General features: G+C 31.0%; 10 protein-coding genes across 22 annotated transcripts; 5 read left to right on the top strand and 5 right to left on the bottom strand.

Annotated features, from left to right (window-relative positions):
• Positions 1-124: 124 nt before the first annotated feature.
• Positions 125-4,397, top strand: Mlc2 (myosin regulatory light chain 2). Its single transcript, XM_011648628.2, has 5 exons — positions 125-282; positions 1,993-2,211; positions 2,327-2,510; positions 2,590-2,662; positions 3,188-4,397. The coding sequence occupies exons 1-5, from the start codon at positions 280-282 to the stop codon at positions 3,342-3,344; spliced, it is 636 nt and encodes a 211-aa protein (XP_011646930.1). The 5' UTR covers positions 125-279; the 3' UTR covers positions 3,345-4,397.
• Positions 4,398-4,404: 7 nt separating this feature from the next.
• On the bottom strand, positions 4,405-7,149 carry LOC105433354 (sodium/potassium-transporting ATPase subunit beta-1-like). The gene is made up of 7 exons (XM_025219878.2): positions 6,659-7,149; positions 6,398-6,586; positions 6,171-6,290; positions 5,728-5,897; positions 5,516-5,611; positions 5,108-5,273; positions 4,405-4,708 (listed from the first exon to the last, which is right to left on the bottom strand). The coding sequence occupies exons 1-7, from the start codon at positions 6,792-6,794 to the stop codon at positions 4,608-4,610; spliced, it is 978 nt and encodes a 325-aa protein (XP_025075663.2). The 5' UTR covers positions 6,795-7,149; the 3' UTR covers positions 4,405-4,607.
• A 150-nt stretch (positions 7,150-7,299) lies between these two features.
• Vti1b (Vesicle transport through interaction with t-SNAREs 1b) lies at positions 7,300-9,059 on the bottom strand. 4 transcript variants are annotated; one of them, XM_011648632.3, is made up of 3 exons: positions 8,918-9,059; positions 8,014-8,266; positions 7,300-7,928 (listed from the first exon to the last, which is right to left on the bottom strand). In XM_011648632.3, exon 3 carries the CDS (start codon positions 7,805-7,807, stop codon positions 7,460-7,462), a length of 348 nt encoding a protein of 115 aa, XP_011646934.1. In that variant the 5' UTR covers positions 7,808-7,928; positions 8,014-8,266; positions 8,918-9,059; the 3' UTR covers positions 7,300-7,459. The 4 variants fall into 4 exon arrangements, with proteins under 4 accessions (XP_011646934.1, XP_011646936.1, XP_011646933.1 ...); XM_011648634.3 differs by lacking the exon at positions 8,918-9,059 and adding an exon at positions 8,738-8,878; XM_011648631.3 differs by lacking the exon at positions 8,918-9,059 and adding an exon at positions 8,426-8,565.
• Alg2 (alpha-1,3/1,6-mannosyltransferase Alg2) lies at positions 8,798-10,422 on the top strand. Its single transcript, XM_011648630.3, has 2 exons — positions 8,798-9,040; positions 9,188-10,422. The coding sequence occupies exons 1-2, from the start codon at positions 8,798-8,800 to the stop codon at positions 10,163-10,165; spliced, it is 1,221 nt and encodes a 406-aa protein (XP_011646932.2). The 3' UTR covers positions 10,166-10,422.
• A 457-nt stretch (positions 10,423-10,879) lies between these two features.
• Spf45 (splicing factor 45) lies at positions 10,880-12,821 on the bottom strand. The gene is made up of 4 exons (XM_011648636.3): positions 12,559-12,821; positions 12,098-12,409; positions 11,477-11,911; positions 10,880-11,278 (listed from the first exon to the last, which is right to left on the bottom strand). The coding sequence occupies exons 1-4, from the start codon at positions 12,673-12,675 to the stop codon at positions 10,991-10,993; spliced, it is 1,152 nt and encodes a 383-aa protein (XP_011646938.1). The 5' UTR covers positions 12,676-12,821; the 3' UTR covers positions 10,880-10,990.
• Positions 12,822-13,162: 341 nt separating this feature from the next.
• On the top strand, positions 13,163-15,043 carry LOC105433358 (uncharacterized). Of its 8 annotated transcripts, none has more exons than XM_011648639.2 (5): positions 13,163-13,339; positions 13,506-13,610; positions 13,983-14,177; positions 14,267-14,437; positions 14,546-15,043. In XM_011648639.2, the coding sequence occupies exons 2-5, from the start codon at positions 13,546-13,548 to the stop codon at positions 14,799-14,801; spliced, it is 687 nt and encodes a 228-aa protein (XP_011646941.2). In that variant the 5' UTR covers positions 13,163-13,339; positions 13,506-13,545; the 3' UTR covers positions 14,802-15,043. The 8 variants fall into 8 exon arrangements, with proteins under 8 accessions (XP_011646941.2, XP_088941131.1, XP_088941130.1 ...); XM_089085005.1 differs by having other exon boundaries at positions 13,471-13,610; XM_089085004.1 differs by having other exon boundaries at positions 13,163-13,364.
• A 545-nt stretch (positions 15,044-15,588) lies between these two features.
• On the top strand, positions 15,589-18,803 carry LOC105433364 (meiotic nuclear division protein 1 homolog). Of its 3 annotated transcripts, none has more exons than XM_011648646.3 (5): positions 15,589-15,779; positions 17,641-17,883; positions 17,978-18,083; positions 18,157-18,303; positions 18,592-18,803. In XM_011648646.3, exons 2-5 carry the CDS (start codon positions 17,657-17,659, stop codon positions 18,727-18,729), a joined length of 618 nt encoding a protein of 205 aa, XP_011646948.1. In that variant the 5' UTR covers positions 15,589-15,779; positions 17,641-17,656; the 3' UTR covers positions 18,730-18,803. The 3 variants fall into 3 exon arrangements, with proteins under 3 accessions (XP_011646948.1, XP_011646950.1, XP_025075659.1); XM_011648648.3 differs by having other exon boundaries at positions 15,600-15,672; XM_025219874.2 differs by lacking the exon at positions 15,589-15,779 and adding an exon at positions 15,861-16,297.
• On the bottom strand, positions 16,688-17,356 carry LOC105433363 (zinc finger HIT domain-containing protein 1). The gene is made up of 2 exons (XM_011648644.2): positions 17,218-17,356; positions 16,688-17,109 (listed from the first exon to the last, which is right to left on the bottom strand). The coding sequence occupies exons 1-2, from the start codon at positions 17,354-17,356 to the stop codon at positions 16,787-16,789; spliced, it is 462 nt and encodes a 153-aa protein (XP_011646946.1). The 3' UTR covers positions 16,688-16,786.
• Positions 17,407-18,980, bottom strand: Tfb5 (transcription factor B5). The gene is made up of 2 exons (XM_025219875.2): positions 18,817-18,980; positions 17,407-17,593 (listed from the first exon to the last, which is right to left on the bottom strand). Exons 1-2 carry the CDS (start codon positions 18,912-18,914, stop codon positions 17,407-17,409), a joined length of 285 nt encoding a protein of 94 aa, XP_025075660.2. The 5' UTR covers positions 18,915-18,980.
• A 955-nt stretch (positions 18,981-19,935) lies between these two features.
• Positions 19,936-22,752, top strand: CytC (mitochondrial cytochrome C). The gene is made up of 4 exons (XM_011648642.3): positions 19,936-20,094; positions 21,669-21,726; positions 21,823-21,964; positions 22,125-22,752. The coding sequence occupies exons 2-4, from the start codon at positions 21,688-21,690 to the stop codon at positions 22,268-22,270; spliced, it is 327 nt and encodes a 108-aa protein (XP_011646944.1). The 5' UTR covers positions 19,936-20,094; positions 21,669-21,687; the 3' UTR covers positions 22,271-22,752.
• Positions 22,753-22,827: the final 75 nt, after the last annotated feature.

The following is a 22,827-nucleotide window of genomic DNA, read 5'->3' as shown; positions in this document are numbered from 1 at the left end:
CTCGTCGAGACGAGGACCGTGGTTGTCAGAGTCCTACACTCTCCCTGGCAAACTGTTTTAGTCGAAACGTCGAAAGGGTCGCTATTTTGAGGCGACTCGCACTAAATATGGTCAGATAGATGTTGTACCCGGAGCAGGGCACCCCGGCTCGGGCAACCTCCGGCCCGCTGGTGGGGGAGATCCGCAGAAGTTACTTAGATAAGTTCGGCTCTATGATTCGGACAGTTGGTTCGTCGTGACCATCTCGTATTGTCCACCTCTTAGAAATCGACCGTAGACATGGTAAGTAGCGCGTCGTTGAGAAAACGTGTCTTCGTGACACCGACCACCGCGAGCTCCGTTCGAGAATCGCGGGAGAGTCTATATATCTTACGATATAGCGGATTTATATCTATATGTGACAAGATGCGGAAACACTGTTAAACAATCGCGAATATGAGTGCATTTCACCGAGATGGATTACGCAGAGTGAGGGCGATACATGCCAAGTGATGACGAGTCGAGGACTTTTACGGATTTGTGAACGATGAAGTGCGACAGTGATCTTCATCAAATTTTCTGGTAGCGGAGCCCTTCAAAATTCGATAATAAATTCCGTCGATACAAATCTCCGTTTATGTCCGATCGAACAAACATACGAAATCGTTATTTCTTCGCTGAAACTTGAAGATAAAAAACACATGCTGATATGCTTCTTTTATCGTATCAACATAAATTGTTATAAAATAGCAAAATTATTTAATTTCTTCTAATGTGAGTTATCATCCCCCTTTAATACAATATATTCAAAATTGTCTAAAAAAATAAAAATAAATATTTCTATAAATCCGTAATGAAATGTGTAATTTATATTAAAAAAAAAAAATAATAATAATAAAAAAACAATTTTTATTTTAATTTTTATTTCGCACGAAAAGTATCGATTTGATTAGTAAAATAAATTGTGTATATGTCCGATATTAACACGGCTTCATTTCTATAATTTTTCTATAATTTTTTCTTTGCCGATACAAATAATTATGTAACAATGGTAATTCGAGAGGCAATACGATAACTGGATGATCGCTCTATATACGTCCTGGCAGCTTTTCCGTACTATTCTATTCTTAGTACCAACCGGCAGCGCCCCGTAAATTTTCTCATGCGATAATTGGACCAGGCTTCTTGATATCAATGAATTCTTATACTTGGACCAATTTAACATAATTATATATTAACAAAATAACTTTTTTATTTTAATATTAATATTAATATTATTTTAATATGATTTAATATATTTTTATATTTAATTTGCTTTTCAATCCTCAATGTAAAAAATATGAATTTCTTATTGCATTTTACAAATAAAATTAAGTAAATGTAAATTGTAAAAAGATTTATAAAAAACTTGTAAACAAAAAGAAATAAATAATTATTCATAATATAAATTCATAATGTAAAATATATAAAATATATTTTTATTAAACATGTAAATTAATCGTTTTTAATTACAGTTTTTTATCTCCAGATCTAATCATTCTTATGCAACTATCATATCATCTCAATTTACTTATTTAAATTTAATAACTTAAAATATTAAAGACGTAATTTAACATATAACTTTCAAAAATTTAAAAAAGTTAAATAAATAACCGAAATTAATAATAAACTTATGAAATTATTTCAAATATGTGCCGAAAAGTTTAGATTGCTTTTTGAAATTTAAAAATTAAGAAAAAAAATAAAAAAATTAAGTAAAAGAAATTGAAAAATTTCTAAACTATATGATATAAAGATTTATCTTTTATTTTATGATATTTTATTATTTAAATTTATTTTTTACATAAACGGAATTTTATTTTAAAATATATTTTGAATATTATTTAAGCAGATTATCTTCGATATTTAAATGGTGGCATTTAATATCTTTTTCGAACGCAGTTGTTTCCAGTGATTCCAGATTTAAAAAAAAAAAAGAAATGTTACAAAATGTTGAGACATTTTATATCTTAGGCGGATAAAGAGAAGAAGAAGAAGACCAAGAAGAAGGAGGAGGCTCCAGCACCCGAACCCGAGCCGGCGCCAGCTGAAGAGAAGGCACCAACTCCTACAGGTACACCAAAAGACTCTGGCTCTGCCAGAGCTAGCAGTCGCGGCAGTCGCAAGGCTAAACGCAGCGGGTCCAGTGTGTTCTCCATGTTCTCTCAAAAACAGGTGGCCGAGTTTAAGGAGGTACGGCGAAAAAGGATAATTTTACGTACAATTCTAATTTATCATCTCCAAATCTCATCTCTAAATCTCTTAATTGATTATTTAAAACGCATTGCTGCTGCTGCTGCGTTTACAGGCATTCCAGCTAATGGACGCGGATAAGGATGGTATCATTGGTAAGAATGATCTTCGTGCAGCCTTCGATTCCGTCGGCCGATTGGCAACCGACAAGGAGATCGAAGAAATGCTTAACGAAGCTTCAGCCCCCATCAACTTCACTCAATTGTTGAATTTGTTCGCTGTTCGTATGTCAGGATCAGGTATGTTTAATTAACTTTAACTTAAGAAAGACTCAAAAAATATTGAATTTTTAAGATTAAATAATTGTTTGCCTTGTAGGTGCTGACGACGACGACGTTGTAATCAATGCCTTCAAGACATTTGACGAGAACGGCAAAATTGACGGCGAAAAGTATGGAAATATTATTATAAATAATTTAAAGTTCGTATTAAGGGCCGTCACAATTGCAGAATGCACAAGATATATATACAGATAGTATAGTTTTAGTGCCTATGATGTTTCATTGTGAACGGTCTAAGCCTGACCCTATTGTGCTGATATTGATATCTGAAGCGCTATAACTTGAAATGATGAAACTTTTTCTATCAATCCTCTTTTTTCTATATGACATTTATATATATATATATATATATATATATATATATATATATAAAATTAAAAATTAATTTATGAAGATTCAAGAAAATTATATATAAAATCTTCTTGATGTAATCTTCATAAATTAATTTTTAATTATTTCCAACCTTCAAATTTAAACAAAAATAGTTTAAAGCAGTATTCATATTTCTTTATTACGATTTTTAATATATTAACTAAAACATAAATATATATATATATATATATATATATATATATATATGTGTACGTATACATACATGGAAAAAATATGAGATAATTTTTATATTTGTTATATAGATTAAGGCATGCTTTAATGACGTGGGGCGACAAATTCACGCCAAAAGAGGTGAACGATGCGTTCGATCAGATGTACATCGACGATAAAGGTTTCATTGACACCCCGAGCTTAATCGCCATGTTGACCGGCACAGGCGAAGAAGAAGAAGAAGGATAAGATCAATTGAAATTATATTGTCAAGAAGAGAATGTTCCTCGATTATGAAGCCTCGTATTAACGTCAGAATTGCACAAAATTTGCCTTAAAAGAGAACAGATATTTTATATCCTTTCCTTCTATTATCTTTCCTCCTCTTATTTCTCTTATTCTCTTTTTCTCTTTTCAAATTCTTTTATCTTTCATCAATGACAAAACTATGACGAGGATAAAGCAATATGCTATATTAATCAATCTTGGACAAAACTGGACTGATTTTCATTCTTTTTAGATTTCTGTCTTTTTCTCTCTGTCTTTTTAAATTTCCTCTTTCCCTTTATCTTTTTACTACTTTTTCACTCTTCTCTGATTTCTTTATTTCTTTCTATCTTTTTTTGATCTTGTCTCTTTTTCTCTACATCTTTTTCTTTCTTTAAAGTTCTCTCTATTTTTCTCATCTATCTTTCTTTATTAGTCTTTCTCCTTTTTCATTTCTTCATTTATCATTTTTCTATTTTCTCTTTCTTACTTTCTCACTGTCTGTTTTCCTTTTTCCTCCTCAATTTTTCTTTATCTTTATTCATTTTCTTGCTCTAAAGAGCATTGCTGGTTCCAGAAGGAACAGTAAGTCCGATAAATGCAATAAATTCCAACACAATTTTCCTAGGTGTACACACCGCATGTCTGTCGATAAATAAAGCTTCTTCATGTCCTCTTCTCGTTTACATATAATAAAAGTTATTAATTCTTTACTTTAATAAAAATATGAAATTCTGTAAATGGAGCTCTGTAATCTTATGCTGTTACTCTGTCGGCAGAATTGGTTTAGCCTTTTAAGGGATAAACATTAAATATTAGATTTATGTTATCGCAGAAGATCTAGATATGCCGCAGTTGGAATCAATTAAAAAAAAAAGAAAAAAAAACATTGTCATCCACATAAATACTGCCTTCATTATTTTTATAAACGTATTTCAGATAATGTTCTGTAAACAAGATGATATCGGGAAAATACATTTTCATGTATTATTAATGTAACACAATACATAATAAAGAAATCATTAATGGCGAGAACATTATTTATAACTTAAAATATAAATATTTAATTCAATTAAATTCAACTAGAAACTTCACAAATAGAGAAAAGAAATACTTATCATTCTACGTAAATTAAGTTGTTCGTAATTTCTTGTTGCAGTACAAAAATAAAGTTGCATAAATATAACAAATGTTAATAAATACTTGAGATACTTGAGATGCAGGGCATTCGTCGACCATCGCTTTTTATGATTCGCCCAGAATTATTTGGAAATCCAATGCATTCTGTGATTCCTTGTTAATGTTGAACGCCCACAAACTACATTCCACCGTTATTAGTCTAAATACTACAAAAAGCACGTTAATAAAATATTTTCTATCCATGTTAAAAAGATTATTGATCAAATTTATTGTAAACACAAATATTTGCGAAATTGTTCAAATGATTTATAAATATAAAACATATAATTAAAAAGAAGAGAGAAAAGAGCAAAAAGATTATTGATCAAATTTATTGTAAACATAAATATTTACGAAATTGTTCAAATGATTTATAAATAAACATATAGTTAAAAAAAAGGGAGAAAAGAGCAGCTAAAATATTTAAGAAAATTAATTTTTATATTTTATACAGATAGAATTTTTAAAGTAATGAGCTTTCAATGATGAATTTTGTTTTTTAAAATTGTTTGAATATAATTTTATAAATTAATATATATATATATATATATGTTGTAATAATTTACATGTAATATTTTTAAAATGCAGTGCTACTATCGGTGCCAAATAATCTGGTTGTCCTACAAATGGAAAATATTCCACGGGAAAGCCAGGACTTGGTAAATACTGAACTTCTCCAATATGTTCTTTATCAACATTATTTACTCCGTCACACCATAACCAGACTTGTAACTATTTAATTGTTAAAAATAAATTATTGCTTGTGTGTATATAGATTTTAAAAATGGTAGTTATGTTGTTATTATTATAATATGTGGTTTAGTAAATAAAATTTGTAATAAATTTATTTGGAAATTTCAAAAATCTTATTTGTCGAAACGCATATATATTGCATTTACTTGAATTTACTTCTAATAAAGTGTGATATAAAAATTATTGATACGGTTATTAAATTATATAAAATAAATTTGAACCTTGTTCGAAAATTGCACGGCTTCTTGCAAAGCATATGGCATGTTATTCGGTAAAATGGAGGATTTATTATAAGGAATTGGTACCCAATTAAATCTCTATAATTAAATATAAAAATTTTTTTTAAATTTGAATAACAAACATATAAATTAAAGGTTAATCAAAAGGATAATTTCTTTATATACAGCAAAATCGGAAAAACGAGATCATTTACTTTATTAAACTTAATGAGCACACATGGTTGCAGTGGATTTGTATATCCATATGGGGGCTGTCCGCAAACGCCAAGACTTTCAATATCGAAAAAATAAGGTTTTATATTCGATGCTCCACTATTGTATTCTATACTCTCCGTTTTATAATTCTCTTTACTTTTATTGTACTCTAAAATGAAAACATTGATTACCAAATCCCTTTATTTATTTTTTTATCAAAACTTCACAAAAAACTGTTTTATTTAATTTTTTGTTTTATAAAATAATAATCTGCTGAAAGATTTTATCACTTCTTGTAGATAAAAGATACATACTGTATGTACATACACACAAGTATGTATTGTACATACAGTTTCTCTCTTTTTCCTCATAATAATTATTATATTATTTTCCTCATTATAATTATTAATTGTTAAAACTTTGTAGTATTTGTTATTGATACCTTGCAAGAAATCACTCAAAGCTTCCACATATCTTTTCGAACGAGCATTCACGCTAGAATTGTCTACCCAAATAATAGGAGATGTCAGTGGTAACAAAACGTTCGGTTTGAAAGCAATTCCTATCCGGAGAAGAAGCGATCATATAATATCACAAATGTATTGTTAATAACATATTGTCAAAACAATAGTGATTCATTTTCGAATGAATTTCCTTAAAAAAATTTACCTGGACTATCAAGATCTAATTGACGGAAAAGTGAAAAGTTGACCCCAAAGTAAGACCTAGGTATTAAGCCATTATAAAGAAAGAACGGTCGTCCTAGTTTCGAGACATACTCAATACTGATCCACATTTGAAGTGCAAAAAGGGAACCCAAAACGACGAAGAAACACGAGTAGAACAGCCCCAGTAATACTGTTCACACAAATATAATTCGATATTATAATTAATTATTAATTATCAAAAAATATACTCTTTAACAATTACTCCATTCTTTCCAGCCTCTACCAAGGAACTCTTTTGTATCTGGATTCCAAAAAAACCGTATAAAATTTTGAAGTGCTCCGAAATCGGGTTCAGGTACTCTTCTTCGATAATATTCCTCATCATGCAGGATAACCATTTTGCAGATTTCTTTTCATTTATGTGTGTCATGTCAGTTAATAAAAAAGAAAAAAAAATATCAAACATGAAGCAAGCAACAAACAATTCATCATATCTCTATATTCACTATTCATTAAAATTATAATATGTGTGACATGAACTATATATTTTCACTAATGGCAGTAAATATTGAAACACACTCATAGAATCTATTGTGTAGGAATATCATCTTTATGATCTTGAGACGCTTGTAAACTTTGAGGTGCTAAGTATAAAAAATATTGATTAAGTTAAATATTATTATCATTATGAATATCTATACAACATTATTTAATTCTTGTATTTGGTTTGTACATTTGTTTTCTGTATGCAATCTAAATATAAATATATAAAATATCACGTTACAAATTATATGATAAAAAAAAATTACAAATTATATAATAAAACAATAATAAATTGAAACAAAATAATCAAAGTAACGCCTCAAAAAAGGTGCACAAATAAAAATTCAATTTTTGAAAAAGTTTCTTTTAAAGTCTATCATATATATTTTATTAAAGTTTACAGGAATTACTTAATCATAATTTTATTCTCATTGTTAATATATTTATTCATTGTTATATATTTTATATTATATACAATATTATTTATGTGGCTTTTGTAAACTTAACAGTAAGAGATGTCTTATGCTTTATGAAAAAATTTTAGATATACAATTATACCAAGAATGACCAATTCTAGTAATATGATCAAGATTAACACAATTTTGTTTGTCAAAACCTTCAGTCGCATAACATTCAGAATTTTTCTCGTTTTATTCAGTTCCTCGTCCGTCTGCGACAGTCTCCGTTTCGCACGGAGAAGACGATCTCTCTGTTCACCCAATTCGGAGATCACTTCTGTACCAATCTGCTCACTCTCTGCTGCGACAGCCTGCGATCTTGCGACTGACTGTGCTGAACGTTCCAACGCTGCATTGCCATCCAACAAAACACGCCGATGCTCGGCTTCCCAATCCACGCCAAAATTCATCCTTATATTATTTAATCGATATAGCAATTATATAGCAATGATGAATGAGGAATAAGCACGTTCAAACGTTACTCCTAAATTTACATATTCTCTCCTTGTTACATCCAAAACATCAAGACTACTACAACAGTAAATACAACAAACAGAACAAATAAATAGGAACAATAAACATTTTCGTATATTATTTATAAATAAAAAAAAATTACCTGTTCTAGGAAAAGACAGCTCTTTCACTTTGAATTAAATTATCCACGTTTTTCGTCATATATTAATAATAAAAATTGCTCGATCAGGAACTGTTTATCTTCCACACACTACATAACCATTCTTGATGAAAATGACAGCCAGGATTGCCACATCATTCTAAAGATTATTTCTCAAAAATTCCTAGCAGCTAGAAGCAAATCTCCAGCTTTTTTCCTAATAACTTGCGAAGATTCATATGCACATGATATTCGTCTAAAAACAATGAAACATCCAATATTACGATCACTTTTATATAATTTATATATATTTTTTTTTTATATAATTTTTTATATAATTCATATAGTTCATATATTCTAATTTAATTAACTGATTAATTGTAAGCCGCTGAGTAACAGAATTTATTAAAATTACCGCAATCCATTTAGTCGATAAGCGATAAGTAAAAACTAATTCTTAAGGCCGTTATGTTCCGTTAAAATATTTTCGTCGTACTTCTGCTGGCATTTTGTCGACAAAATTTCTGATAAACTCCTTTCAAGAATGTTTAGATGTAGATTCGGGTTATCACGGGATATTGGAACGTGGTGATATCGTTTTCCTAGCGGCAAGGCAATAAGGACTACAAGTAGCGCCAGTAGCGTTATTCGACGCACGGCAAAAATTCGATGCCGGTGGTGACCGGTAAAATGCGATACAGTTATCCGTGTCGCGGTAATTCCGTACCTTTCGATAAATGCACGACGACGGCCCGCTTTTAACGGAGTCCACCTGTTCGCGAGCACGATGACGCGCGTCACGTTCCTGCATCCCGATCTCGGTATCGGCGGCGCGGAGAGGCTCGTCGTCGACGCGGCCCTGGCGCTGAAGAAGAACGGCCACGACGTGAATTTCGTGACTACTCACCATGACCCGGAGCACTGTTTCTCGGAGACCAAGGATGGCACGATTCCCGTTACCGTCGTGGGTAATTGGCTGCCCAGGCATATTCTGGGCAGATTTTACGCGCTCTGCGCCTACATACGCATGGTAAGCGGACTAAGCGGATTGTTATATTGGAATAAGGCAGTAATAACGGAAAAGTCTGAAAAAAGTAAAATCTTGATAAAAAAAAAAAAAAAAATTAGTAGCTATTATATGGAAATAAATTTTGTATGATGTTTATTTTTATTGTAGATATATGCAGCCAGCTACATAATATTTTGCGATCATCGACCGGAAGTTGTTTTCTGCGATTTGGTATCCGTCTGTATACCTGTTCTTAGACTGCGCATTCCATATGTAGTGTTTTACTGTCATCATCCAGATCAGTTGCTCTCACAGCGTGGTGGTTACGGCAAACAGTTATATCGTATGCCATTAGATTATTTAGAGGAAATCACGACTGGCATGGCACATAAAGTATTTGTAAATAGCATTTACACAGGCAACGTGTTTAAGGATACATTCAAGAGACTGCAAATAGAACCTGAAGTTTTATATCCTTCTATTAACACTGATTTTTTTGACAAAACGAGAATAGTATCTATTGAAAGGGTATTAGATAGGAAACTTCCAGATGATAGTATTATACTGTTATCTATCAATAGATATGAACGCAAGAAAAATCTGTCCCTTGCAATAGAAGCTCTTGCAGAGCTAGAAAAACTTTTGACAAAAGATATATACAAGAGAGTATATTTGATTATGGCTGGTGGATACGACAAGAGAGTCGAGGAGAATGTGGAATATCATTTGGAATTAATAGGACTCGCGGATGAATTACATGTAACAGATAAAGTGATGTTCTTGCGTTCGCCTTCTGACATAGATAAAGTTTCTATACTTCATCACTGTAAAATTGTAATATATACTCCACCAAATGAGCACTTTGGAATAGTACCCTTGGAGGCAATGTATGTAGGTAAACCAGTAATCGCTCATAAATCCGGCGGTCCTATGGAATCGATAGTTTCCGGAGAGACTGGTTTCCTGGTCGACTTATCTGGCGAAGCGTTTGCCTCGAAAATAGCTTTTCTGATTACAAACCCGAGTCGAATCGAGGAATTTGGTAGATCAGGTAAAGACAGGTTTTTGACAACATTCAGTTTTGCTGCTTTTAGTGCTCAATTGAATAAGGCGATAAACGACTTGACTGATAAAAAAATAGACTAATGAATTTTAATGATTATGTTGTGTTTTCTCATTTCTTTACATTATATCAATTATATTTATATAATTAAAATACAAACGGTGCTATGTGAAATATGTGAAAGTGTATCACTTCTTTCAATAATATATTTATAATATTTTATATTAAATATTCAATATTTAAGAGGTTTTCTACTGAACTTTGTAGTATAAACTATTTAATATATTTAATTGTCAATTATCAATTGTATCTCATATAGAAATAAAATTATTGTGGTTTATATATTAGTTAATATTTAAAAATATATATATATATATATATATATATATAATATACATATATATACACATATATATATACACACACACATATATAGATGTGTGTGTGTGTGTATGCACACACTTGTAATATCGCTACTTGATTTTATCAAATATTTATAATCAATTTATAATCATGTTATCCTTGTTATTTTATAATTTTTTAATTTTTTTATCCTTTTCTGATATTTTTTCCTGTATTTTTCTTCAGATTTTCCATTCTATGAAAAATCACATAAACCATGATGTTTTACACCTAACATTGTTTACTATATTACATAAATTATTTACTTTAATAATACAGATTTTAAAAATAAATTTTATATGTATGGAGATAAAATTGTTGAAATGTAAATCATTATGAGTACGAGTCTCGAATATATAAATAAATAAAATAAAGAAATAAATTTTATACATAACTAGAAAAAAATTGATCTTTAATGAATTAATATTGTATAATGAAAATATAAAATGTTTTTATGCAATGTGACGGAATAAGGATTACAGAATCTGAAGTTCTTATGAATAAAATTAATCCATCAATTGCAAATTATCAAGTTTCTCACTAGAATAAAATCCCGCTTTAACTTGTCTACCGCCAAAGAAACGTCCATTTAAATCTACTACAGCTTTGATAGCACTTTCTATCCTCTTAAATTCGACAAAAATTCGTACTGCTTCTTCCGGTGCAGCTTCAATCACTTCATGAATAATAACACGTGCAACATCGCCATATTTGGTATTGCATTCGTCTTTTACTTCTGGTTCAAGATCGTCATCTACTTCTCCAGGGCCGACCATATTGCGCAAGAGAACAACCTAGAATTGTATATATTACAAATATCTTGAATTATATATGACAAACAATACTACAGATATTATATAAAACAATGTTATATATAAATATTATGTTATATAAATTGACAATAAATATGTATATAAATAAAATTTAAATATAATAAATTTATAATTTTAAGTTTTGATACAAATTGATGTTATAAAAGTAAGATTTTTGACCTTGCTTGGACATTTCATTATCTCGGTAATGCTAGGTTCTTCTTGGAGTGGCTGCTGCACTTGGGGTAGCTGTTGTATCTGTGGTGGAGAAGCTGTAATAGGTGGTGGTGGAGGCATCAATTGTTCCCTTTCGCCGACTATTCTACCACCACGTTTACTGGTTTTCTCCACTTGTAATGCTACTGACATGCCCTGTTCCTTCTTACCAAGACCCTGTCCTTCTTTAAAACCATACTTAGCCATTATTTTTGCTGCTACCGATGATGTCGAGTATCCCAGATTAGATGGTTGTCGTGGCGGTGGAGGTGGCAATTCTGTAGATTCTTGTAAGGATGGTGGTGGTGCTATGGCGGCACCTCCTATTATACCTCTTGAAGTTGGTGTTCTTTCTTCATCTCTTTCAGGAGGTATCATTGTACTGTTTCCACCAGCAGTCTGTTTACATATATAAAATATTATTATGCTTTTATTTCAATAAATGATGATATTTCAGTTTGTTCTAAATGCTATTTCATGCTATGGGAATTTTGTTAAAAGATAAATACTTTATAATATATTTAATACCAATATTAAAAATGTTCTTTTTCTTTTTTTTCTTTTTATAAATATATCATATATTACTTGAGTATCTTCAAAGCGAGTGCTATCCCTTCTACGTTTGCGCATTTCCGTCTCCTGATCATGTTCTCTATCTCTGATGTCACGTAACTCTTTCACAACTTTCTCGTATTCATTGGGCCATATAGGATCATATTCGTTCACCACATTCCAATCAAATTCACCACCTACTCCTATGTTGCTCATGCGACCACTAGATAATGGATTATTATGGACACTGTCATCTTCCCTATCGATATCACGATTAGCTTTGGATTTCAAATCTATCACCGGTGCCAATACTGCGGTAGCTTTTCTGTATTGTTCACGTTTCGGCTGCAATAAGAAACAATTAGTAATTTATTTTTTAATAATCTTAAACTAGAGGTTTAAAAACAGAGGTTACATCGATAAATGTTTTTTATTAATAAATAATTGTTGATGAAAAACTGTTTAAACTATATTGTTGTTTATGATAGATTTACCTGTGTTGTAGCAGCCTTTTTCAATTGCAGCTGCGACTGTAGTAATTTAATACCGGAAGACCAGCCCGCGACCTTCTCTGTGGTCCGGTGCTTGTCAAAATCATCATACAAAGACATGATGACTTTTATTTTAACGTTTCATTTGTTTGACATCTCAGACATAATCTAACCTTCAAAGAACTTCAAGAGATTCGGAGTCTCTTTTGGAGTGAACTAGCAAAGAGTAGGGGAAGCTTCGCTACAGAAAAGGATGCTAGGGAGCTAACTATCTCTGTTAGATTCGTTGATCGATGAATGAAAAATGCAATGATGTTAGGCTGATTGCACACAGGACGCGGCAACGCGACAACGCTATAGCCAATAACCGTCTTGTTCTCTGATATATAACTTCATTAGAAATTGAACATTTTTAATACAATAATTTACGTAGATCGTTTCTTTTTTGTTATATTATCTTTTATATTATATGGTTCTATTATAGTTTTTTTTTAAAGATAAAGTAAAATAAGATTTCAAAATTTTAACGCCAATATTTCCAAATGTTTTCAGCTCAGATAATAGAAGTATAGAAGAAGACAGAGACTCACTTTCATTACCCATCCCTTTCTTTCGATCATCTTCCTTGGGAGCATCAGTGGGATAGATATTATTGTTTTGATTTGTGCATTATATTTAACTGTAGACTTTAATTACCTTTAAAAGTTGAAAATTCAATTGGGACTTGCTGAGATTTGCTGGGACTTATGCAAAAAGAAGAAGAATTAGTTTTAAAAGATTGAAAGCGCGCTATGCTTTATATTGTACAGGTTATATAGCTGAGTTATGTTTTTTATACTTAAACTGTACAGAGATATGATTATGTTTAAAAAATAGGAAAAGTATAAAAATTTCCATTTAAATCTTAAATTTTAGTGATGGGGATAGTGACTGGGACGTAATCATTGCAGATATACTTTGGGAATTTATTTTTAACTGGTAGAGTGGAAGATGGTTGGGTATTGTCATGTTTGTAGATTAGGAGCTGGAGAAAGACATGATATATCTATTCATCGGTAAGTGTTTTAAATATATTATACATAATATATAATAAATAATGAATAAAAAATGTCATGCAAATATTTTGAGAAAATTGAATTAATTTTGAAAATAGAGATTTTCTATATTTTTTAGATGGAATAAATAAAAAATATATATACATAAATAAAATTAATTTAATATCTGATTATCTTCTACTTAAATGTATATTCAATTTAAGACTATTATAGGCTTATGGTATTAATATATGTAAAATGTAATAACAGTCTTTCCCTATATCAAATAGATATATCAAATGTTTTGTCTTTGGTTTTTTACTCTGATTCATTAATTTTTTTTATGGAATTTTTTTATAAAATAGTTATATATATATATATTTTTTTTTTAAGGCTGCCAAAGGATGAAAACATCAGAGAAAATTGGTATGCATTTATTGGCTATAAAGCAAGTACACACATTGGAGTTTGTAGCAGACATTTCAAGCAGTCTGATTTTATTTACAAAATATATGGAGATGCTGTTAGAAGATACCTTAAACCAGGAGCTTATCCATCTGTACACTGTTCACGAAATATTAAAACTAAGTAATTTTTATAGAACATAACTTTTAAAAAAATAATTTTTATATCTATTTTATATGTAATATATTATATTGACATTTATATTAATTTAGAGAAAAAGCTAAAGTCAATATTATGGATGAAACTACTGATGTTTGTTCATCAAAAGTTGAAAATAACATTTATCTAGATGAAAGTCTGATAAAAGAAGAAATACATGAAACAATAAGTGTAGATGGAACTATAACAGATACAGAGGATTCCAAAAATGATCAATTGAAGAGGTTGGTATACAGTTAATCTTCTAATGAGATAAATTTAACGAGATAAATGTTTGAGATAATATTAAATGCAAATAAAATAATTTAATAATACTCTCATTTTATTTTTAGAAAAAGTGAAGATTCTTTAACTCCTAGAAAACGCTTTCACAATCTGAGATCCATTGAAGATTTATCTAGAAAAGATTTTACTTCAGATGAGGCTTGGTTTACTTTTGAAAATTATTTACTACACATGAAAATAAATACAAAATCAAAGAAAAAAAATTTGATTTATTTAAACAAATTATGTAACAGTTTGCAGAAAATGATAAATCTTATGAAAGCTCAAACTTGTGATGCAACGAATGTTACAGTAGAAATCTAAATTAAAATTTCAAAGATTATCGAGACTATCATGTATTTTAATTTTAATATTTTAAAATATGAAATATTTTTTAAACATTTATCTATAACATTTCATGTGTATATCTGTTTGCATGTATGAGGTATGTATGTATGTATGTATGTATATATATATATATATCTATTTATCTATCTGTCTGTCTATATTTGCATAACTGGGAAATTGTATTTTTTTAATTTCTATGATAAATATCATGCCTCTTATGTTATTATCGTATTTTTATTACCGTCATCAATTAATAATAAATTACATATTCTATATATTATTTTTAGATTAAATATTATTTAATGATAATTTAATGATAATTTTGTAATATAATTTGCGTTCATATAAAATATCGATACATAAAATTTTCTTTATTTTTAAATATTAATTTTTTTATATCTTTTTTCTTAGATATTCATTAGTTTTGTACAAGATAATTCAAAATCTTAATTTAAAATTCAAAATTTTTCTATTAATTACTTAAAAATTCAAAATTAAATTTGTAACATTGGCTATTTCAATGGAGAAAGCAGCTGATAGGCGCTTTGTGCTGATTGGATTATATGTTTTGATCTAAATTGAGATAGGACTATTCTTCTAGATCTAAAAATATAACCCAATCAGCGCAAAGCATTTATTAAATTGTTTTCTCAGCTAAACGCAGCCATGTTAAGTTGTTTGCTGAGCCATTAATTGGCTTATTTTTTAACCAATCATATTGTCTGGTAAACAAGTTCAACTTTCTTTGCTTTATATTTATCGAGATTGGACAAAATAGTCAGAGATATGGAGTCTCTAGTGTCGCATGACGTCTCCTCAAATCGTCATTCGATGTTTTACACAATTGGTATAGCAATATTTGCATAAAATGTGAATCATTTTGAATTGTAGCTTTATATTTGGATAAGCACGAATTGCATGAGATTTGAGCTGTTTTAATAATTGAAACAACAGGTGCGTCTTCGAAATTTTTGAATTTCTAATTAATATATCAAAAATAATTTTTTGCAAAATTACTACAAATTTTGTTAATAGAAATAAGGATATGATGAAAACAGGATATGATGATAGAAATGATAATAGATTGATCACAGAAATTCAGTGAATAGAATCAGCTAATAAATCAATGACTATAAATGTAAACGATGTTAAATAGTTACGAAATAACGGATTACTTAATTTCTATTACAAAATTATATCCGCCTGCTTCAACAGAATACAAATTTAACATAAAAACAGTTTATGCTATAAGCAATATTCAGATCGAATCAGATCAAATCTGCCGGCATGTTGGAATATTGTTAATATTTGGTGAAGTTTTACTTGAAACTCTCATGCTCTTTAATTTAAAGATAATAAAATTACACTGATGTAATTTTATTTTGCATAAAAATTTTGTAAAACACATTTGAAAAGTAAAAATTATTGCTTGATATTGTGACGAAAAATAAATAAGCGGAATGTTCTTGAAGGTTAGATCTGTTATACCGACGGATTGAGTTGATATGAGCATACGTTTCTCTCTCTCTCTCTCTAGAAATTTAAAATTTATTTAATCACAACATAATTGATGAAATTTTGTTATTATAAAAAAAAATTGAAAACCCATACATATTTCATATATACAATGATAATCCTTTTAAAGTTTTTTTTTTACTCAAATCTTTTTTATGCAAAAGCACATCTATATTTTTAACAAAATGCAAAGTGAACAGGTTAAAGCAAACATTTACCTCCTTTTATATTAAAAAAATTAAACGATGTAGTAATAAAGATAAATATGGAAAGTTAAAGACTTTGAATTTACTTACAGTAAGATATAGAAATTATTTATGTGTCGAACGAGATAAATTTCATAAAAATTTAATATGAAGCAGTTAGGTATTTATTCTCTTTTGAAAGAATAGATTTTGGACTATCTTGCATTTATTTTTACTAAAATTTTAGATAAATAAAAATTCTTAAACTGTCCATTTCATGCATCTCGTATCAAGATGAGTGCCTAGGCACTTCACACAGCAATATCTAGCGCCACAAGGTATACATGTATAATTACTGGGAAAACCACACACTGCACAAAAATGTCTTTCGGGAAACCGGGACGGTGATGCTTGAGCACTGGCATAGTTTGGTGGATTGGGATTCATATTGAGATCTTCTTCAACAAGTTGAGCAAAAGTTTTGCGGAAACGTTGCTTGTAATATTCTGCAGAGCGAGTCTTCTTTTTTCTGCCACTTCTGTTGTCTAACGTTTCTTGAAATTTCGGTACCTTTTTGCTCATTACTAGAACAAAAATGCTATATTATTCAGAATGTTTCCGAATGTTTCAGAATAAAAAATATTCTGAATGAAAAATAATAATAAGAAAAAACGAATTTTTACAGTACAAACCTAAATCGGCATGTGGATCATCATGAAAATTGTCTTGCTCCAATGCTTCCAATGCTTTCTTTTGTCTGCGTTTACGCGCAGCATCATCAAGGATTCTTTTTTGACATGCATCCTTTATTCTACCTGATTCTCGAGCCATTTTTTTTTAAGCTTAGTATATCTCAAAAATGTCTCGTTGTGTCTTCCCTTTTACATTCCTTTCTCTGCCAGTGGAAATGATATCTGGTCCATTAAATCATCTACTTTTGCTTGCAAAGTTTCCAATATGTCAGAGGATATAAATAAATGTCTTTCATCCAAGTCTTGAATTATGAATTTTCTCCCAAGTGCGGATGTTTCATCCAGATGTAGAAGAAATTGTTTCATAGCCGCATCACTAGACATAAAATTTTGTTTAAGATTTTACGATTTTTATTACAACAGATAATACACAGATACCATGTCTAAGAAGAGAGGAGTTTCTCTTGATGAGAAACGTACGAGAATGATGCAAATATTTTACGAGAAGAAAGAATTTTTCACATTGAAGGAACTTGAAAATATCGGGCCAAGGGAAAAAGGTATCACAGTGCAAACTGTCAAGGATGTGTTACAAGCTTTAGTGGATGACGGTTTAGTGCGATCTGAAAAAATTGGTACTTCTACATACTTCTGGAAATTTCCTGGGTAACAAAGAAAATTGTAAAAATTTTATAAGAGAAATTTTTCCATATTTAATTTTTCCATATTTAAGAAAAGTAAAATAAATAATATTCTGCAGAGAAAATATTACAGCAACGGAGCGCAGAATAGCTGATACAAGTAAAAAGCTAGTAGAGGCAGAATTCAAGCTTGAGAAATTGAAAGAAGAGGTACAAAAAGAAAAGGTAAATATTAAAATTTAATTTATTAAATTTGAATTTTATTTTTTTTTTTTCTATCTAAAGTACCTATCGACAGAAATTGAAGAATGATACAGAAGAGAAGAGGAAGTTCTTAAAGGAGATAGAGCAACTGAAGAAAGAAGAACAGGAGATTAAGAACCACATTGCTAAATTCTGCAACGCTGATCCAGAAATGATTGCAGAAATGAATAAGAAGGCACAGGTACGACTAAATTTTAAAATTAATTTGAATAAATTGTAACGTAACTAGATAAAGATATAAAATAGACCAGCAACTTCCTCACTTTGATGGAATTTGATATATGTGATTAAATATGACTTCCTAACCTTAAAACGATCTCTTAACCTTTGTATCATTGTTTTTGTATTTTATTTATCAAAGTAAATAGCATATAATATTCAATTTGAACAAATTTGATGAGAAAGCTGTTGTTTTGTTATCTTGTTATTTTTTTTTATTATATTTTGTTATGTGTAATGTTTCATTTAGAAATACAAAAATGGGGCCAATACATGGACAGACAATATTTTCGCTATACAAAGTTGGTGTAAGAATAAATTCGGCGTCTCGGAGCAAGATCTTAATAAACAGTTTAATATTCCCGAGGATTTGGACTATAAAGAATAAATTTAAAGAATAAATTTAAAGAATAAACTCGTTCAACTTGTTGATTGTCAATAAAAATTATTTTTTTTTATAAATGGGCGAACGTACCATTCAACCAAAATCCCCTTTGTCACATTTACCATAACTTGCAATTGTCTTTTCCGTAGATGATATCGGGTCTTTCGACGTTTTCTTTCAAGTATCATCAACAAAATTTGTTATCGATATTAATGACAGCAAGAAATGAAAAAGAAACTTTTAATAGAGAGGACATCTAATGTCAAATAGCGCACGCGATTCTTAACGCCATCTGTGCAATTTTCTTAACTTTAATCTAAACTTGAAAATTGTATGTATATTTTTCTTTTTTTTTTTTTTTTTAACAAGATTTTTACAAAATGACCGTTACTAGCCACAATTTATTCAATCTTATATTTAAGATTTTTTAAAAATTTGATTTTAAGATTTCATCTAACTAATAAATATGAACTGCATCTTGCGATTATATTTAAATAATTTATAAAAAATTCATAGAATATTTTTAACAATCAATATCAAAATAATCAAGACATAATTTTTTTCAGTAATTTGCATTAAAAAAAATTTTTTCTTTTAAGAACAACAGCAATAGGTAAAAAATTTTCCGTATATAATTATATATAGAATATATATATCTACATATTTATATACATTTACATATAAAAATAATAACAATTACATAATATGATTATATATAATTACATAATAATACATAATAATACATATTTATTTAATCATAAATCATGTATAAACATATATATAATTATATATGTTTATACATGATTTATGATTAAATAAATATATGCATTATTATGTAATTATGTAATTATATTTATATATAATCACATATAACAATATTATCATTTTATGTAATTATATATTGTAATTATATATATTTTTATGTATAATGTTTTATATATAATTATATCTAATTATGGAAATTTTTTTACCGGGAAATTCTACCACGAGTCATTTCTTATAAATTAATTTGTAAATATATCAACTCTATGGATGGATTTGGAGCCTAAATAAATCCTTGGATCGATATTTTTATCAATCACGGTTATTACCTTCGCTTTATACACGAGCAAGAGATATAGTAGCAAATTATATCGAAATTATTATGAGAACAAACTGAAAGACGAAACTTCGCGGCTGGTCTCTCGCCGCCATCTGGCGGCGAGCGTTTCGTAACGCGTCCGGTGCGTGCGTGCGTCGGTTGCGTCAGCCATTGAAATACCCCGAAATCGCGCTCGAGACCAGCCAGTGATTCTACATCGATCGGGGTCGCTATTCACGGTCGGACAACGGGCCAACTACCATCCTTCTGTGTGACAGAAGCGCGCGGTGAGTAACTCTGACAAGCGAGTACGGACGGACGCGGGAAACGCGTGAACGCACGGTGCGTGTGCGGCCTTTCCACGCCGAATTCGGACCTCCGCCGACCCCCGGTGACACCACGTGCTCGCGCGTGCTTCCCCCGTCAACGAAATCCGATCCGCGAACTTACGTCGAATGACCGGAAATGCGGGATAGAATTTCCGAGGGGGAGGAAAAAAGGTCGAGTTCTCCGCCTGCCTTCCTTCCTTCCTTCCTTCCTTCCTTCCTTCCTTCCTTCGTCGTCTCGTCGGATGATTCCTCTTTAGATCGAACGACCGCGTGACCGCGACGGACAGTACTTACGTAACTCTCCTAACCCTGGCCCTGAGCCAGCGTGGAAACGTACGTTTCGAATGCATCGCTTTTAGGGTCGTGCGAAGTGCAAGACGTCTTTCGCTCGTCTGGGGGAGAAGTGCCAGGCGGAGTGGTCGCGATCGATTGGTTGAAATTTAAAATCTCCGATTCAGGTGAATCAGGATTTCCTGATCGGTGGCTAGTTTGTTCCCGTTATCATAATGCCTCGATCGCCCGTTTCAATATCGAATTAGCGATAATCACGGTTATCGTAATCTGACCTTTGTATTACAGGTAATCCAAAAAAAAAAAAAAAATCATATCCGTCCAACTGGCTCGAAGGTCATTTTTAGTCACACGTGTCCACATTGATCACTCCGAACGTCTCCTTTGTCCTCCTACTGTCATTCAAGCGGATGGAATGCATCTTGCATCACCCATCACTCGGATTTTTTTATTCTTTTATCGAAATGTGTTCTCAAATGTCATCGCATTCAGAATTGACGATTATTATTCCGTTTCCGCGACTTGTTCGGAAGTCCCTCAGGCGCGACATGTCTCTCACATGCTTCTCCGAACGCGTCGCGCGTGATGACGTATTACGAGGAAAAAAATTGCCTTCTTTGCGTGATGCAATACTTGTTACATCGCGAGCGAACATTAGAGTTATGGAATAAAAAGTTTAATATTTGAAAGAAAAGTATGTAATACTGGAAAAATTGTGATAAATATTACCTTATATAATGGTTGGTTATTATATAATTGCACAAAGACGTCTCAAACTGTTATGGGAAAGCGACTTGAAATTTATTACAATTATCTTTTTTTTTTATCGCAGATTAATTTAGGAGAGTACAAATGTTCTGTACACATCTGTATTTAAATGTGACATCAAGTTAAGAATATATTTTTATTCTCTATTGAATAATATGATTGCGTATATACGCCCGTTGGCAAAGCGTGTGAAATTGCAAAAGTTAATCATTGGCGCCAATTCTTCGAAATAATTCTTGCGAAACCGATGCAATTAGATCAATAATCGGATTAAGGATCATTATTTAATGAGTTTCAGAGAATTAGCATTTGAATTAACATTTGGTTAAAAAAATTGCACGTTGTTATTTTTAATATATATTATTATTTTATGGTTCTAACTTTACATTTTTTTTCAAACACTTTTAATGTAGAGAATAAAATTATCTGTTTTTCATGTAACAGACCTCATATAATCATCTTTCTTTTTTTAGACTACACAATTAAGTAAACATGGGTGTTCCGGCGGGTGATCCAGAGAAAGGAAAGAAGGTAATAATGAAGAGCGATATCAAATAAAATTTGTAACAACCTTTTAAACAATTATAACGACCTGTAATAACGTAATTATGTGTTTCTTTCTCTTAGCTCTTTATTCAGAGGTGCGCACAATGCCATACTGTCGAAGCGGGTGGCAAACACAAAGTAGGCCCTAATTTACATGGGCTTATAGGTAGGAAAACCGGGCAAGCTCCAGGTTTTCTATATACCGACGCCAACAAAGCGAAAGGTGCGTATTTATCTATTTAATTATTTAATAAAATTTAGTTAAAAATTATAAATTATCATAAGTCATATTATTTCATATTATCTCCAGCGCTAATTGCCTTACGTCATTTGCGTGCTGTAACGTACATCTAATTCTAATTTACGCGTCGTCACGTTTTTAGGTATCACCTGGAATAAGGATACCCTGTTCGAGTATCTAGAAAACCCAAAGAAATACATTCCCGGCACAAAAATGGTGTTCGCCGGTTTGAAGAAACCGCAGGAGCGGGCTGATCTTATCGCTTATTTGGAACAAGCGACTAAATAGGCACATCTCCCCGTGCATGCTACCGATCGCGGAAATCGCGACGAACGCGAGCGAGCGCGCGCGAGACGCCGCGTGTGGCACGAGTCGCGATATTAGTACGATTATCATCTCATCACGTTCCGTCACCTCACTCGTGTTCATCTTTAACGGACTCTCCTCTCGATGGTACTCAAAAGCGTTCGCAATACGTGTTCGACTAGTAAATGAATTGTTATTGTATTGTTGATAAGTAGGTAATTGCAAATATGTACATTGCATATGTGACACAGGGGTCGGGCTAGATCCTGATCCTGCTTTCTCTTTCTCCTTCATTACACCGAAGAGATATTCTCAAGAGCGCTAACGCCCGCCACACGAGTGGTTGAGCCACTCTTCCGCGGACCCCCGCGTCCTCAACTATTTATTATCATTGTACCGATCGTATCATGCAACGAGTGTTGATCTGTAAATCAAAGACAAAATACAGACTAGGTAATTGAAAATTCGCAGATTCGCAGTTTTTTTTTTTTTTTTTTTTTTTTCCATTGTAAGATTCTGACTGTTCAGTTGGATTAGCG

The sequence above is a fragment of the Pogonomyrmex barbatus genome, unplaced genomic scaffold, assembly GCF_055798465.1.
Source record: "Pogonomyrmex barbatus isolate J1 unplaced genomic scaffold, ASM5579846v1 scaffold9, whole genome shotgun sequence".
In the NCBI taxonomy this organism is placed as follows: Eukaryota; Metazoa; Arthropoda; class Insecta; order Hymenoptera; family Formicidae; genus Pogonomyrmex; species Pogonomyrmex barbatus.
The sequence above is the reverse complement of the archived record's forward strand: the minus strand, read 5'-3'. Positions and strand labels throughout refer to the sequence as shown.